At 38.7% G+C, this 14,851-nt stretch overlaps 1 protein-coding gene across 1 annotated transcript in view; it reads left to right on the top strand.

Annotated features, from left to right (window-relative positions):
* LOC101122496 (multidrug resistance-associated protein 1-like) overlaps nt 1-14,851 on the top strand; it is a 100,081-nt gene that overhangs the window by 48,115 nt on the left and 37,115 nt on the right. The window contains exons 11-14 of the mRNA XM_060397111.1: nt 89-155; nt 559-685; nt 8,821-8,997; nt 12,868-13,035. Of these exons, the coding sequence (XP_060253094.1) occupies nt 89-155; nt 559-685; nt 8,821-8,997; nt 12,868-13,035 (539 nt within the window). The remainder of the gene's footprint in view (nt 1-88; nt 156-558; nt 686-8,820; nt 8,998-12,867; nt 13,036-14,851) is intronic.

The following is a 14,851-nucleotide window of genomic DNA, read 5'->3' as shown; positions in this document are numbered from 1 at the left end:
GTTCTTTTTTGTGTTTAATATTTATTTGACTTCTGGGCTGAAGACAATTGATTCTAAGATACATTTCTGTATTTATTTTTCTTCCTAGATCATGCCATTGGTTTTATAAATGCTTCCTTTTCCTGGGATAAAACAGGCACTCCAGTATTAAAAGAGTAAGTCATGATTGGGGGAAAATTAAAAACAAAACAAAAAAATTAGCATACATTCTATCATGCTTCATATGTTTATCTTTTAGAGGTTTTAAGCAGAAGATGAATCTATTGGAATTTGTAGGATTTTTTAAAAAACCTCTCACTACATCTTTCATCTTTATGATTGTTTTACAATCTTTTTTACCCCCTGTTCATTTCCTCTATTTTGTTTGCAGCATTTACTGCTTGCATTTTGAAAGGATGGATGTTTGTACAATAATGTAGGACAATGTGAATAGCAGCAATTTCAAGGATGATGCCCTGTATATAGTGACTTGTGATACAGTGACTTTTCTGGGAATATACATTAAAAACAATTATAACAGAACTTCCTATATCATCTCTTTCTGTCTTTGTTGTGCAGCTTGAACATAAGGATTCCAGAAGGAGCCTTAGTGGCTGTTGTAGGGCAAGTTGGGTCTGGAAAATCATCTGTGCTTTCTGCAATTCTGGGGGAAATGGAGAAACTAAAAGGAGTAGTCCAAAGAAAGGTAAAGTCAACAATGCATTCTTTGCACATCTTCTAGTGTAATGGACTACAGCCAGCACATCGTTAGTGTCAATAAGAATTTATCAAGTTGAATTGAAGAACGAAGTATTTAATGAGCATTTCTAGTTTGTAACAAACATTTAAATTTCCACAGAAATTGATTTGCTATGGATGGATTAGTCAGAGCATTCTATCCTCCATATACTTCAGCAAATCATTTAGGAATGCTTATGGTAATTGTTTGATGATATTAACTAAATTGCAACCAATTATGGAGAAATGAATGTGGTTTATAACATAATTTGATTAGGTTTCTAATTATCATTCATTGCAATGTTTCCTAAGTAATTACGGCCATTCCATTTCTAAGAAATGGTGTAGTTGCTCATAAGAAGGATCTCTGACCTAGGAAAATCTCAGGAAAATAATAAGTATTAATAGCTTACATTTAAATTTCAGCTTTTGGACTATGGAGAGGTCTGCTTCCAGCCATTTGTTCTATTCTTAAAGGTCAATAGGAATAAGAATTCAACAAGTTCTTCATCAGCTATTTCTTTTTTGAAGTACTAGGCTATCCGATGAATTTTTCCTTAGACCTAACTACCTAGGAAGGTAAAATATTACCTAATCACTCCTTCTCACTTCTGACAATATGGAGAGGCTCTATGGATATGAAACTAATGTCTTCACAGTTTTTATTTTTTTTTCTCTAGGAAAAATCAACCCCAGATCTTTTCATTTTTGTTCATGATATATTATTCCTTGTGTCTAAATTTATTCTCCTCTGGAGAAGGAAACCGCAGCCCCCTCCAGTATTCTCACCTTGAAAGTCCCATGGACAGAGGAACCTGGTGGGCTACATTCCGTGGGGTCACAAAGAGTCAGACACAATTGAGCAACTAAGCGTGTCTTTATATCTTTCCTGATTCTAGGTCTTTAGTGATTAATTGGTAAAGAATCCACTTACAATGTAGGAGACCTGGGTTCCATCCCTGAGTTGGGAAGATCCCCTGGAGAAGGGACTGGCAACTGCTCCAGTATTCTGGCCTGGAGAATTCCATGGGCTGTGTAGTCCATGGGGTTGCAAGAGTCAGACACAACTGAGTGACTTTCAAGTTCAAGTTCAATTTCGTGTCTTTATATCTTTCCTGATTCCAGGTTTTTAGTGATTAATTTTTTATTTATTTTTCTCTCATCGAAATATATTCTTAGTTTGGAATCAAGCATAATTTCAAGGACTTTTTCTGATAAGATTACGCTTAATAAATACCACTACTTTTAACTTTAAATATACTATCTTTTCTACTTATGTTCTCTTTAAAGATTACAATCAACCATTTGTCTGTTGATCAAGATGACTATAAATTTTCCTAGCCCAGTTCAGTTCAGTTCAATCACTCAGTCGTGTCTGACTCTTTGAGATCCCATGAACCACACCACACCAGGCCTCCCTGCCCATCACCAACTCCCGGAGTCCACCCAAACCCATGTCCATCAAGTCGGTGATGCCATCCAACCATTTCATCCTCTGTCATCCCCTTCTCCTCCTGCCCTCAATCTTTCCCAGCATCAGGGTCTTTTCAAATGAGACAGCTCTTCACATCAGGTGGCCAAAGTATTGGAATTTCAGCTTCAACATAAGTGCTTCCAATGAACACCCAGGACTGATCTCCTTTAGGATAGACTGGTTGGATGTCCTTGCAGTCTAAGGGCCTCTCAAGAGTCTTCTCCAATACCACAGTTCAAAAGCATCAATTCTTCGGCGCTCAGCTTTCTTTATAATCCAACTCTCACATCCATACATGACTACTGGAAAAACCATAGCCTCGACTAGATGGACCTTTGTTGGCAAAGTAATATCTCTGCTTTTGATTATGCTGTCTAGGCTGGGCATAACTTTCCTTCCAAGGAGTAAGCGTCTTTTAATTTCATGGCTGCAATCACCATCTGCAGTGATTTTGGAGCCCCCGAAAATAAAGTCAGCCACTATTTCTACTATTTCCCTATCTGTTTACCATGAAGTGATGGGACCAGACGCCGCAATCTTTGTTTTCTGAATGTTGAGCTTTAAGCCAACTTTTTCAACTCTCCTCTTTCACTTTCACCAAGAGGCTTTTTAGTTCCTCTTCACTTTCTGCCATAAGGGTGGTGTCATCTGCATATCTGAGGTTATTGATATTTCTCCCAGCAATCTTGATTCCAGCTTGTGCTTCCTCCAGCCCAGCATTTCTTATGATGTACTCTGCATATAATTTAAATAAGTAGTGTGACAATATACAGCCTTGATGTACTCCTTTTCCTATGTGGAACCAATCTGTTGTTCCATGTCCAGTTCTAACTGTTGCTTCCTGAACGGCCTACAGGTTTCTCAAGAGGCAGGTCAGGTGGTCTGGTATTCCCATCTCTTTCAGAATTTTCTACAGTTTATTGTGATCCCCACAGTCAAAGGCTTTGGCATAGTCAAGAAAACAGAAATAGATGTTTTTCTAGAACTCCCTTGCTTTTTCCATGATCCAGCAGATGTTGGCAATTTGACTTCTGGTTCCTCTGCCTTTTCTAAAACCAGCTTGAACATCAGGAAGTTCATGGTTCCTGTATTGCTGAAGCTTGGCTTAGAGAATTTTAAGCATTATTTTACTAGTGTGTGAGATAAGTGCAATTGTGCAGCAGTTTGAGCATTGTTTGGCATTGCCTTTCTTAGGGATTGGAATGAAATTGACCTTTTCCAGTCCTGTGGCCACTGCTGAGTTTTCCTAATTTGCTGGCATATTGAGTGCAGCACTTTCACACGTTATCTTTTAGGATTTGAAATAGCTCTACTGGAATTCCATCACCTCCATTAGCTTTGTTTATAGTGATGCTTCCTAAGGCCCACTTGACTTCACATTCCAGGATGTCTGGCTCTAGGTGAGTGATCAAACCATCATGATTATCTGGTTTATGACGATCTTTTTTGTACAGTTCTTCTGTGTATTCTTGCCACCTTTTCTTGATAGCGTCTGCTTCTGTTAGGTCCCTACTATTTCTGTCCTTTATTGAGTCCATCTTTGCATGAAATGTTCCCTTGGTATCTCTAATTTTCTTGAAGAGATCTCTTGTCTTTCCCATTCTATTGTTTTCCTCTATTTCTTTGCATTGATCACTGAGGAAGGCTTTCTTATCTCTCCTTGCTATTCTTTGGAACTCTGCATTCAAATGGGTATATCTTTCCTTTTCTCCTTTGCTTTTCACTTCCCTTCTTTTCACAGCTATTTGCAAGTCCTCCTCAGACAGCCATTTTGTTTTTTTGCGTTTCTTTTTCTTGGGAATGGTCTTGATCCCTGTCTCCTGTACAGTGTCACAAACCTCAGTCCATCGTTCATCAGGCACTCTGTCTATCAGATCTCGTCTCTTAAATCTATTTCTCACTTCAACTGTATAGTCATAGTGGATTTGATTTAGGTCATACCTGAATGATGTAGTATTTCCTCCACTTTCTTCAATTTCAGTCTGAATTTGGCAATAAGGAGTTCATGATCTGAGCCACAGTCAGCTCCCAGTCTTGTTTTTGCTGACTGTATAGAGCTCCTCCATCTTTGGCTGCAAAGAATATAATCTATCTGACTTTGGTGTTGACCATCTGGTGATGTCCATGTGTAGTCTTCTCTTGTGTTGTTGGAAGAGGGTGTTTTCTATGACCAGTGTGTTCTCTTGGCAAAACTCTATTAGCCTTTGCCCTGCTTCAGTCTTCACTCCAAGGCCAAATTTGCCTGTTACTTCAGGTGTTTCTTGACTTCCTACTTTTGCGTTCCAGTACCCTATAATGAAAAGGACATCTTTGGGGGTGTTAGTTCTAGAAGGTCTTGTAGGTCTTCATAGAACTGTTCAACTTCAGCTTCTTCAATGTTACTGTTCGGGGTATAGACTTGGATTACCGTGACATTGAATGGTTTGCCTTGGAAATGAACAGAGATCATTCTGTCCTTTTTGAGACTGCATCCAAGTACTGCATTTCGGACTCTTTTGTTGACTATGATGGCTACTGCATTTCTTCTAAGGGATTCCTGCCAACAGTAGTAGATATAATGGTCATCTGAGTTAAATTCACCCATTTCAGTCCATCTTAGTTCACTGATTCCCAGAATATAGATGTTCACTCTTGCCATCTCCTGTTTGACTACTTCCAATTTGCCTTGATTCATGGACCTAACAGTCCAGGTTCCTATGCAATATTGCTGTTTACAGCATTGGACCCTGCTTCCATCACCAGTCCCACTCACAACTGGGTGTTGTTTTTGCTTTGGCTCCATCCCATCATTCTTTCCAGAGTTTTTTCTCCACTGATCTCCAGTAGCATATTGGGCACCTACTGACCCAGGGAGTTCATCTTTCAGTGTCCTGTCATTTTGCCTTTTCATACTGTTCCTGGGGTTCTCAAGGCAAGAATACTGAAGTGGTTTGCCATCCCCTTCTCCAGTGGACCACATTCTGTTAGACCTCTCCACCATGACCCGGCTGTCTTGGGTTGGCCCCACATGGCCAGTAAATATCCTTTAAAAATATAATACTTGCCATATTGGTTTATATGATTTTATTGACATATTGATTTTATCTTCATTCAGTTTCTTCAATTTTCACAAAGCGACTACTGAGCATATACTATGTGCCTGGTGTAGTACCAAGGAAATAAACATGAATAGGATATGCTACTTTTCTTAAAGAGCTCGTAGTCAAGTGAGGGAGATGCTAAAATCAATTACAATAAATATTTAGATTTTTGAAAGGAAACAGTATAAAAAGCAACAAATTCTGCTTTGAAGAGTTAAAAAAATAATCAAAATAGGTAGCCTTTTATTTAATCTTGAAAAGTGATAAGGAATTCATCAAGATAAAACCAATATCACTTTTAAGTTTCATGATACATAAATGATAATAATAAACTTAAATTTTAAGGATCAAATTGAATAAGATAATGCACGAAGACCTAGACTAGTTCTTGGCACAGAGTCATGTGGCTCCCTAAGAATTTTTATGGTTATTGGTAACTTCATTATGATTGTTGAGGGGCTCGTGGTAAGACTTAAAGATTATTTCTGATACTTTTGAGGATTCATAGTTATGAAAGTGTTCATGGTGATAATAGATACCATAACATTGCTATTACTAATCATAAAGTATAGAGGACTCACTGTTTATATTAAGCAAGGGGTGTGAAAGAGAGACAGTATTATCTGTCTATATAACTGGCCACTTTGTTCTTTAGGAAGCTTATTGGTCTGGATCAGTGGCAAGATTTTAATTATTTCACATTCTGAATCATTCCACATTCCGTACTCTCAGTTATTTCCTAAAACATGCCTAATGCTAAATTTGTAAGTATTACCCTGATTATCTCTAATTTAATAGTAATGGGCTTCCCTGGCGGCTCTGATGGTAAAAAAAAAAAAAAAAAAAAAGTCTGCCAGCAATTTGGGAGACCCGGGTTCAATTCGTGGGTTGGGAAGGTCTCCTGGAGAAGGGAATGGCAACCCACTACAGAATTCTTCCCTGGAGAATTCCATGGACAGAGAAGCCTGGAGGGCTACAGTCCATGTGTGGGGTCACGAAAAGATGGGACACCATTGAGTGACTGATGCTTTCACTCTCCATCATAATAATGGCATGGCCAACCTAACATTGGTATTTATAAGGTGCTTTTGTTTATATCTTTCCTTTTCTCAAGGTTTCACCTTCTCAATTGTTTGATGCATATCATTACAGTGTACAAATTCTAAGATCCCTTATTCCCAGTATCAAAGGTTTATACCAGACATCATTCATGTAGCATATCCAATATTCAGTGTTCTTTGATGGAACATCAGAGATTCAGAGTCCATTTTTGAATTAATCAAACTGCTATTGTAGTTTTATTATTAAGAATGAAATGAAACAAATACACATTTTCATTTGTATGTGAGATGTAATGATAATACAAAGAAAGTTTTACATCTCTGTGAAAATTTATCAACTCTTTTTCAGCTCCTGTTACACTAATACATTAAGTCCATATTTCTCAATGTAGTATTTAGTTTCTATTTTATATTATACACCATTTTCCCCTGTTCTGCATTCTTCTTTCCTATGTTCTTCCCTCTCTGTTCTCCTTATCTTGCCTGATGTATATCAAGAATTCAGAATCTCCATCACCTGAGGACTGATTTATTATGCTATCCTAATCAAAGGTTATTCACTAAGCGAGGTAGTTCAAGAGCAATTACTTCTGGGTTCAAGATCAAGTCAGATCGAATTATATTGTTTTGGCTCAAAATCCATTCTGTGTCTTACTTGCTCAACAAAGAAGAATTAAAAGTTAATCTCCGTTCTTCAGAGCAGTTGGTAGAAATCACAAGACTGGTAGTTACTTACAGGTCTATGTCAGAAAGTACTTTAAATGTACAGTATTGTTAGAGTGAGGAATAATCAGAGTACTCAAGTCAGTGTTTGGATAGAGTCCATGGGGCAGATTGAAAGGTGAGTCTCTAGTTCAAATACTGGGAGTCCTTTAGAAGACAAAGGTTAGTTAAAGAATATTTCATGCATCAGAGTTATTCAGGAATAATGTCAAGACATCAGATTATCAGAAAATGAATTTAAGAGCAGTGAGTGCATGGAAGACACAGAAATGTGGTGTCCAGAGCCCCCTTCTAGGGGGCTTGCCACCAGCTTTGGGAGTACATCAAACACATTAGCACCTTCGTGATGGCCTGCGGGGTTCCAACCTTAAAGGCCAGGCCAGTTCAGCCTAACAACAGAATCCCTCTGCTGGGTAATACACTTCCACAGCTCTCTGGAAGGTTGACCAAATCTTTCTTGGATCTGGGTCACCATGTGACCTACCCCTCTATCCAATCCTGCTTCTCCATTTCCTTTCCATAAGAATTCCACAGGAATTCATCCCTCCAAAACAACTTGCACCCAGACTTCAGTGTTATGGACCGAATTGTCTTCTCCCCATATCCATATGTCAAAGTTCTAACCCCCAGTACCTGAGAATGTGACTGTATTTGGAGATAGGGTCTTCAAGGGGGCCATAAGTTAAAATAAGGTTAATAGGGTGGGCCCTTTGGCTGATATCTTAAGAAAAGATATTAAGACACATACACAAAGGAAGGACCATGTGAAGACTGGGGAGAAGACAGCCATCTTCAAGCTGAGGAGATGGGTCTTAGGAGAAACCAGTCATGCTGTCCTGGCCATGATGCCAGCTGTCTTGCTGTTCACACTGGGCCCACTGTTCGTTGAACCCAGGGTAGGCAAGGTGCAAGCTAAGAGGCTGGAAGAAGATGCGAAGAGCTGCAGGAGCTGCAGACACGTTTATCCTCTCCTGGCTGGTACAGCAGCCGTAGCAGCAGACACACTATTTTCTCTGCTCTCATGGCTGACCCAACAGACGCAGCCGTGACACAGCAGTAATGCCACCACTTTCTAGGTGGAGCTCACATATCCCTACAGCACAAACAGCTCGTGACCAACCAGTTACCTCATGATGCGTGTGTGCAGTGCTATGAATGACCTCAGCTGTCACAGGGTCATTATTCATAGAATGTGGGGTGAGGGAGTCTGAACACACCATCTTGGCTAATTTACTCTCTCCTCACATGTGTCAACACCTTGATCTCAGAATCGAGTAGAAAAAAAAAAATTCTATTGTTTCAGCCACTCAGTTCATGTTACCTTGTGAGGGTAGGAAGAGCTGACTAGTAAACGCAGTGTTTGCCAAAAATCTCACCAGGGACCTTTGATAGAAAGGAAATGGGTTGCCTTTTCTTTCTCCAGGGGATCTTCCCAACCCAGGAATCAAACCTGGGTCTCCCGCATAGTAGGCAGATGCCTTTACCATATGAGCCACCAGGGAAGTCTTGGTAGAAGCTACTTGAAAGTAAATAAAAAACACAATGTAATTCATTTGAAGGGGCCCCTAATAAAAATACATAAGATTAAAACAGGATATAAGATTAAAATATATATGGAATATATTTACATTTAAGAAATAATCTATTTTTTTTTAATTCAATTTAAAGGAACCAAAACCGTGGACAAATATGTTCCCCTTATCAGGCACATGCAAGTTCTCCTTTCCCCTGTTAAGAGTATTTCTTTTATTTATTTCTTTTTTAGGGCTCCGTGGCTTATGTTTCCCAGCAGGCCTGGATTCAGAATTGCATTTTGCAAGAAAACATTCTCTTCGGCTCTGTCATGCAGAAGCAGCTTTATGAGAGAGTTTTGGAAGCCTGTGTTCTCCTTCCTGATTTGGAGCAGTTACCAAATGGAGATCAAACTGAGATTGGAGAAAAAGTAAGGAAAACATATTTTATCCCATGCAGGAATAACATTCCAATCAGCAGCACTAATAAAACATCTATAGCCCTTTTCCTGAGGTCTTGAAGAGCTACACAACTATAATTTTTAAAAGTTATTGTGGAAGTCCTATGAAAGACATGGCAGTGTTAAGGATGAATAATTATTTATCTTTTATTGACTACTTGGAAAGCAGGTTAAAAATCAGCAGGAAATTCTGTTGGTAGTGTCTGTACAGGGGAATGAAAGCCCACCAAGAGGGTCATCAACACTTTGCCTTAGTTTCTGGCATAATGCTCTTCGCTATCTAATGAGGGAGCAGTAGTTTTGTTTCTTTGTGAATCTCTTGCGCACAAAGTCAAGCCTAGGAGAGTAGCAGCGGAGCCCCAGTCTCCAGCGGTGGCACCAAGACCAGGTTCCAACAAAGCTCCAAGATGACGCTGTCATTATGTACCCGTTCCATGCTCACAGATTCTTCCTTAGGAGGAGCTTGTTTCCCAGACGTCATATTCTTTGTTCTATTTGTTTTCATCGAGTTAATGAATAGTGACTCCGGGAGTTAGTGATGGACAGGGAGGCCTGGCGTGCTGTGATTTATGGGGTCACAAAGAGTCGGACACGACTGAGCGACTGAACTGAACTGAACTGAATGAATAGTTATCATGCTGCCCAGTGTTTTGTAGTTAAAAACAAAACAAAGTAAGATATCACAAGTCAAATAATGAATCCCAAGAGATTATCCCCAATCTTTGACTAAAATCCATTAATTAAACATGAATGCAAAAGCAGCCTCTGCCTACGATTCATATGTACTATGAAGATAAGTAAATAATCCTTAGTGTTTTGAATTTCTGAGAAGAGAGTTAGCATCATGTTGTTAAGCGTTTGTACCCTGGCCTCTTATTATTTAATTGTCTTGTTATATAAATTGAAAACCATAAACAAAATTGTAGAAGGTGCCAGTATTTAAAATCTAGGATGTACGCTTTGCTGTACATCTGAAACTAACACAACATTGTAAATCATCTATATTTCAATAAAATATAAAAGCTAGGACAAGGTAGATCTTACCTTTTAACTAGACTTCCACTGTTTTTATTCATAACCTGTTACTTTGCAGATGTACGTTTTCAAAGTGTTAAGTAGATTTAATTTTTTGCAACCTCTGTGTTTTTTCTGGCATCTTCACTATCCTTCTAGGCAATAGCCCCATAGCTAAAATTATACAGAAATGCGACTCCTTCAAACTTGTTAATACATGTTGAATATTTTGCTGATAAAGCCAATCTTTAATAATATGAAATAGCTAATGTGTGTGTGCATGCTCGGTCGCTTCAGTCATGTCCTACTCTTTGCGACCCTATTGTAGCCCACCAGGCTTCTCTGTCCATGGGATTCTCCAGGCAACAATACTGGAGTATGTTGCCATTCTCTTCTCCAGGGGATCTTCCCGATCCAGGGATCAAACCAGCGTCATTTATGTCTCTTACATTGGCAGGCAGGTTCTTTACCACTATTGCCACTTGGGAAGATGGAAATAGCTAATCGTATGTAACTAAAAAATTAAAGTGGAAAATTACAAATGTGAACTATAGGTTTAATAGTCCTTAAGTGTTATTACCACTTTTAAATTCTGCTTTTTATATTTTATAATTAAAATTTTCCCAATCTGATGATGTACCTTAAAAAATGTAATTGAATATTTTAGAAGGATACCTGTTTACAGCTGTTTATGGTCCATGGGTTCACAAAGAGTCAGACTCGACTTGCCAACTGAAACAGTGAGATGACAAAGATAATAAGTGTGGGATTTTCTTCACCTTTTTATCTTTTTCTTTGATGTAATTCAACTGAACACAAATATTTATTAATCTGTTATTTGCCCTTTTTCTACAATGGAGTGCATAAGGGTGAGCAAGAGAGCTATCACTTTGTCTGCAAGGGATTGGAATCAACTGGATCTCTGCCAATGATGTTATCAATTGCCTTTACCAGTATTTATTTGGACACTATGTGCTGGGAGTGCAAGGATAAACTAGGTAGGAGTGGATAGGAGAATGAGATGCTGACATGAGTATTGCTATTTCTAGCAATGGATGAGTAAACAGAAAACTATAAGACAAGAAGGGAGGGAAGGAATCGCTTTACCTGAAACTCTGGGTAGAAGATTGATTTCAAAGAATACTTGCAGTGTGTAGCTTTTGAGTTGCAAAGGGAGGGTGTGGGTGCCCAAGCAGAGTGAACACTCTGTGCAGATAGGAGAAGGCAGGCTAGTCTGATTGTAGGTCAGTCACTTGAGGGCAGCATTGGGTGAGTGGTTGAAAGATGAGTTAATGCCAAAATATAAGTGTCTTGGATTTCTACTAAGGAATTTGCTGTTGCTCATGAATGATGAGAAGAGAAAGATGTGGCTATCCAAGATTTTTAAGCAAGATGACATAATTGCAGGTCACATGATGACAAGTCAGAGGACGGATTAGAGAGAGAAGTGATTGAGTGACAATAATGTGTATTATATCTATACTCAGTATTGGATTCATCCTAGATAGTTTAAGCTCATTAAATGCTCATGACAAACCCATGATTGGAGACTGTTACAATCACACATACTCACAGATATATGAATCATATTACTTTGTTGTATTTATGTATCATATTACTTTGTATGTATTTTTTTTGCTCTTGTCTCCTTTGCTAAAATATGACCTCCCCATGACAGAGGCTCAGTTTCATTTATCATTAAATCCCAAGTGCTAAAAAAATAAATAAATAAATCCCAAGTGCTAGCATAGCTCTCCACCCGAAGAAGGAATGGCAACATATTTCAGGATTCTTGCTGGGGAATTCCACGGAGGGAAGCGGGCTACAGTCCGTGGGGTCTCAAAGAGTTGGACATGACTGAGAGACTAGCACTTTCATATTCTTTAACAGCTCTCAGTATATAGTAGATATTTGTTGAGGGAAGATGAAAAAGGCAAAGAAGCAATGGCGTTTTATAATTATAGGGCACTGGTTAAGTTCTGTGCTGCATGGAGAGCTTTTAAACCAGATCTATAAACACTAAATATAAAATAAATCAAGTAAATTGGGCCTGGCCACATAATTCTCCATACATAGTGTACATGTCGATTCTAATTCTCACCTAGAGTGATGTATATTCCTTATTCTTGCTTCTTAGAGTTGTACTTTTGCCAGCAAGACTTGTAGTAATCTTTCTACAGAAGAAAATAGGACATGTTGATTACTGCTTTGGTAATTTAGCTATTATTCTCAATTTCCTATATGTCAACTTAAAAATTATCAGCAGTGTCAGTATACAAATGACAGCCAAAAATGTCTCTTTTAATATTCCACAGGCACAACCTTTCAGAGGTAAGGAATTGGACATTGTTTTCTCCATAACTGTTAGTATCTACTTTTTAAAAGCAAGCAATTAAGAGAAAGCAGATATAGCTGTTAATTTACACAAATTAATGGCACTAGGAAATAGAGGCTTTTGGAATTTCAGGAGAAAGAAAGGTTGAAATGTGAATCCTGAGTTATTACCTATCCCTGCTACAGAAGAGAATTTGGACATAACTGTTCTTTGGCGCTTCCCAGTTGGCGCCATGGTAAAGAACCTACCTGCCAGTGGAGGAGACCTGGGCTAGATCCCTGGGTCAGAAAGATCCCCTATAGAAGGGAATGGCTACCCCCTCAGTATTCTTGCCTGCAGAATCCCATGGACAGAGGCGCCTGGTGGGCTCCAGCCCTTAGTGTCGCAGAGTCAGACATGACCGGAGCGACTGAGCACACGCTCATGCATGCCTGTGTTCTTTGGGATTTACACATTTTTCCTGGTTTTTTTTCCTCCTGCTTCATTTTCAGGGTGTGAATATAAGTGGTGGACAGAAGCATCGAGTGTGTCTGGCCAGAGCTGTCTACAGTGGGGCTGACATCTACCTCCTGGATGATCCCTTGTCTGCAGTTGATGTTCATGTTGCAAAGCAGCTTTTTGAAAATGTGATTGGGTCCTCGGGCATGTTAAGGAACAAGGTAGCCACAGCATCACAGATGCTTGTGTGAGGGAAGGGGAGAATAATCTACGTAGCACTGGGCGCCAAATTCTAATACTTTATTTGTTGGTGCAGAGTAGTCGAATTTCACATATAGAATGGGATGGTATATTGCTCTTTCACAGACTTTAATGAACATTTAAAAATTCTTACAAGTTTACTTATGTGATTATTACCTCATACTATGTCCAAAGGTGATTTACACATCAAAATGAGTGATTAAGTTTAGCTGACCATTTTTTTGGAAAAATGGAATTTTGTTGTATGGCACTCTTATGGAAAATAGAATTTATTATTTTTTACTTAAAATTAGGTATTTTAAACACAACCTTAATAACAATCTAATTGTTTTGTGAAGGAACAAAAGAAAAAAGAATTAATATTTACCAAGTGCATATCATATTTGACACTAGTTAAATATGACTAATTTGACACTAAATTCATTCATTTAGTTCTTATAGAAAGTCTCTGAGATAAGCATTATCAATACTCCTGTTTTATATATGAAGAAACTTGGAATTCATAATGACTTGATATAGCTTGCCCAATTTAGGAACCACAGAATTTTTTTTTTTTTTTTTTTTTTTTTTGGCTGTGCTGGGTCTTCATTGCTGTGCAGGCTTCCTCTAGTTGTGGAGAGCAGGGTCCGCTCTCTAGTTGCGGTGTACAGGCCTCTCATTACAGTGGTTTCTCTTGATGCAGAGCACAAGCTCTGTGGGCGGGGGTTTCAGTAGCTTCAGCACATGAGCTAATAGTTGTGGTTCTCAGCTCTAGGGCTCAGGCTCAATAGCTGTGGTACGCACAGGCTTAGTTGCTCTGCAGCATGTGGGGTCTTCCCGAATCAGGGATAACACCAATGTCTCCTGCATTGGCAGATGGATTCGTTACCACTGAGCCACCAGGGAAACCCCAAGAACCACAGAGATTTTTAAAAGTCTCTCTGACTCCAGAGCTACATGCATGTATCCGCAGTGTGTACTTATAGATTTATTTATATAGAGAATTCTGGAAAAAGTAAATAAATGTATAAGATGGCAAAATAAATATTTAGGTAAATCACAGACAAGTGTCTTTACTTATTGAAATGAACCCAAGATAAATCTTCTCATTCAATTTAGTGTATATTATACAATAATATGGAAAGATTTAAAATTAAAGATTATGTGTTATAACTTAAACATGTTTTTGTAACACTACGTGCATCCTAAGTTGCTTCAGTTGTGTCCAACTCTTTCCAACGCCATGGACTATAGCCTGCCAGGCTTCTCTCTTCATGGGATTCTCTAGGCAAGAAAACCCACTAGAGTGGGTTGCCATGCCCTTCTCCAGGGCATCTTCCCAGGGCTCGAACCCAGGTCTCTTGCATCTCCTGCATTGGTAGGCCAGTTCTTCACCAGTAGCACCACCTGGGAAGCCCCTTGTAACAGTACAGGACCTTCAAAAAAGGATGCAAGAATGACAGTTATAAGACTGTTTTTAATTTGTTGTAAATTTGATTCATTCTTAATGAATGACGAATACCTGAACTAATGGGGTAAAACATTTGCTGACTTTTTTTAAATTTTTGTCAAGTAGTGTATCATCATTCACTGTGAAATATTTATGTGCTATCTTAAACTGGTGCCTCCCAAGAATTATACTCTAAAATAGTAAAGACAAAAAATAATGATTGCTGCTCTCTTTTTTAAAATTTTATTTATTTATTTTTAGTTGTGCTCGGTCTCCATTGCTGTGCAGTCTTTTCTCTAGCTGCAATGCATGGGCCTTCTTAGTGTGGTGGCTTCTCTTGTTGTGGA

This window comes from Ovis aries, chromosome 1 (genome assembly GCF_016772045.2).
Source record: "Ovis aries strain OAR_USU_Benz2616 breed Rambouillet chromosome 1, ARS-UI_Ramb_v3.0, whole genome shotgun sequence".
Classification (NCBI taxonomy): Eukaryota; Metazoa; Chordata; class Mammalia; order Artiodactyla; family Bovidae; genus Ovis; species Ovis aries.
The sequence above is the reverse complement of the archived record's forward strand: the minus strand, read 5'-3'. Positions and strand labels throughout refer to the sequence as shown.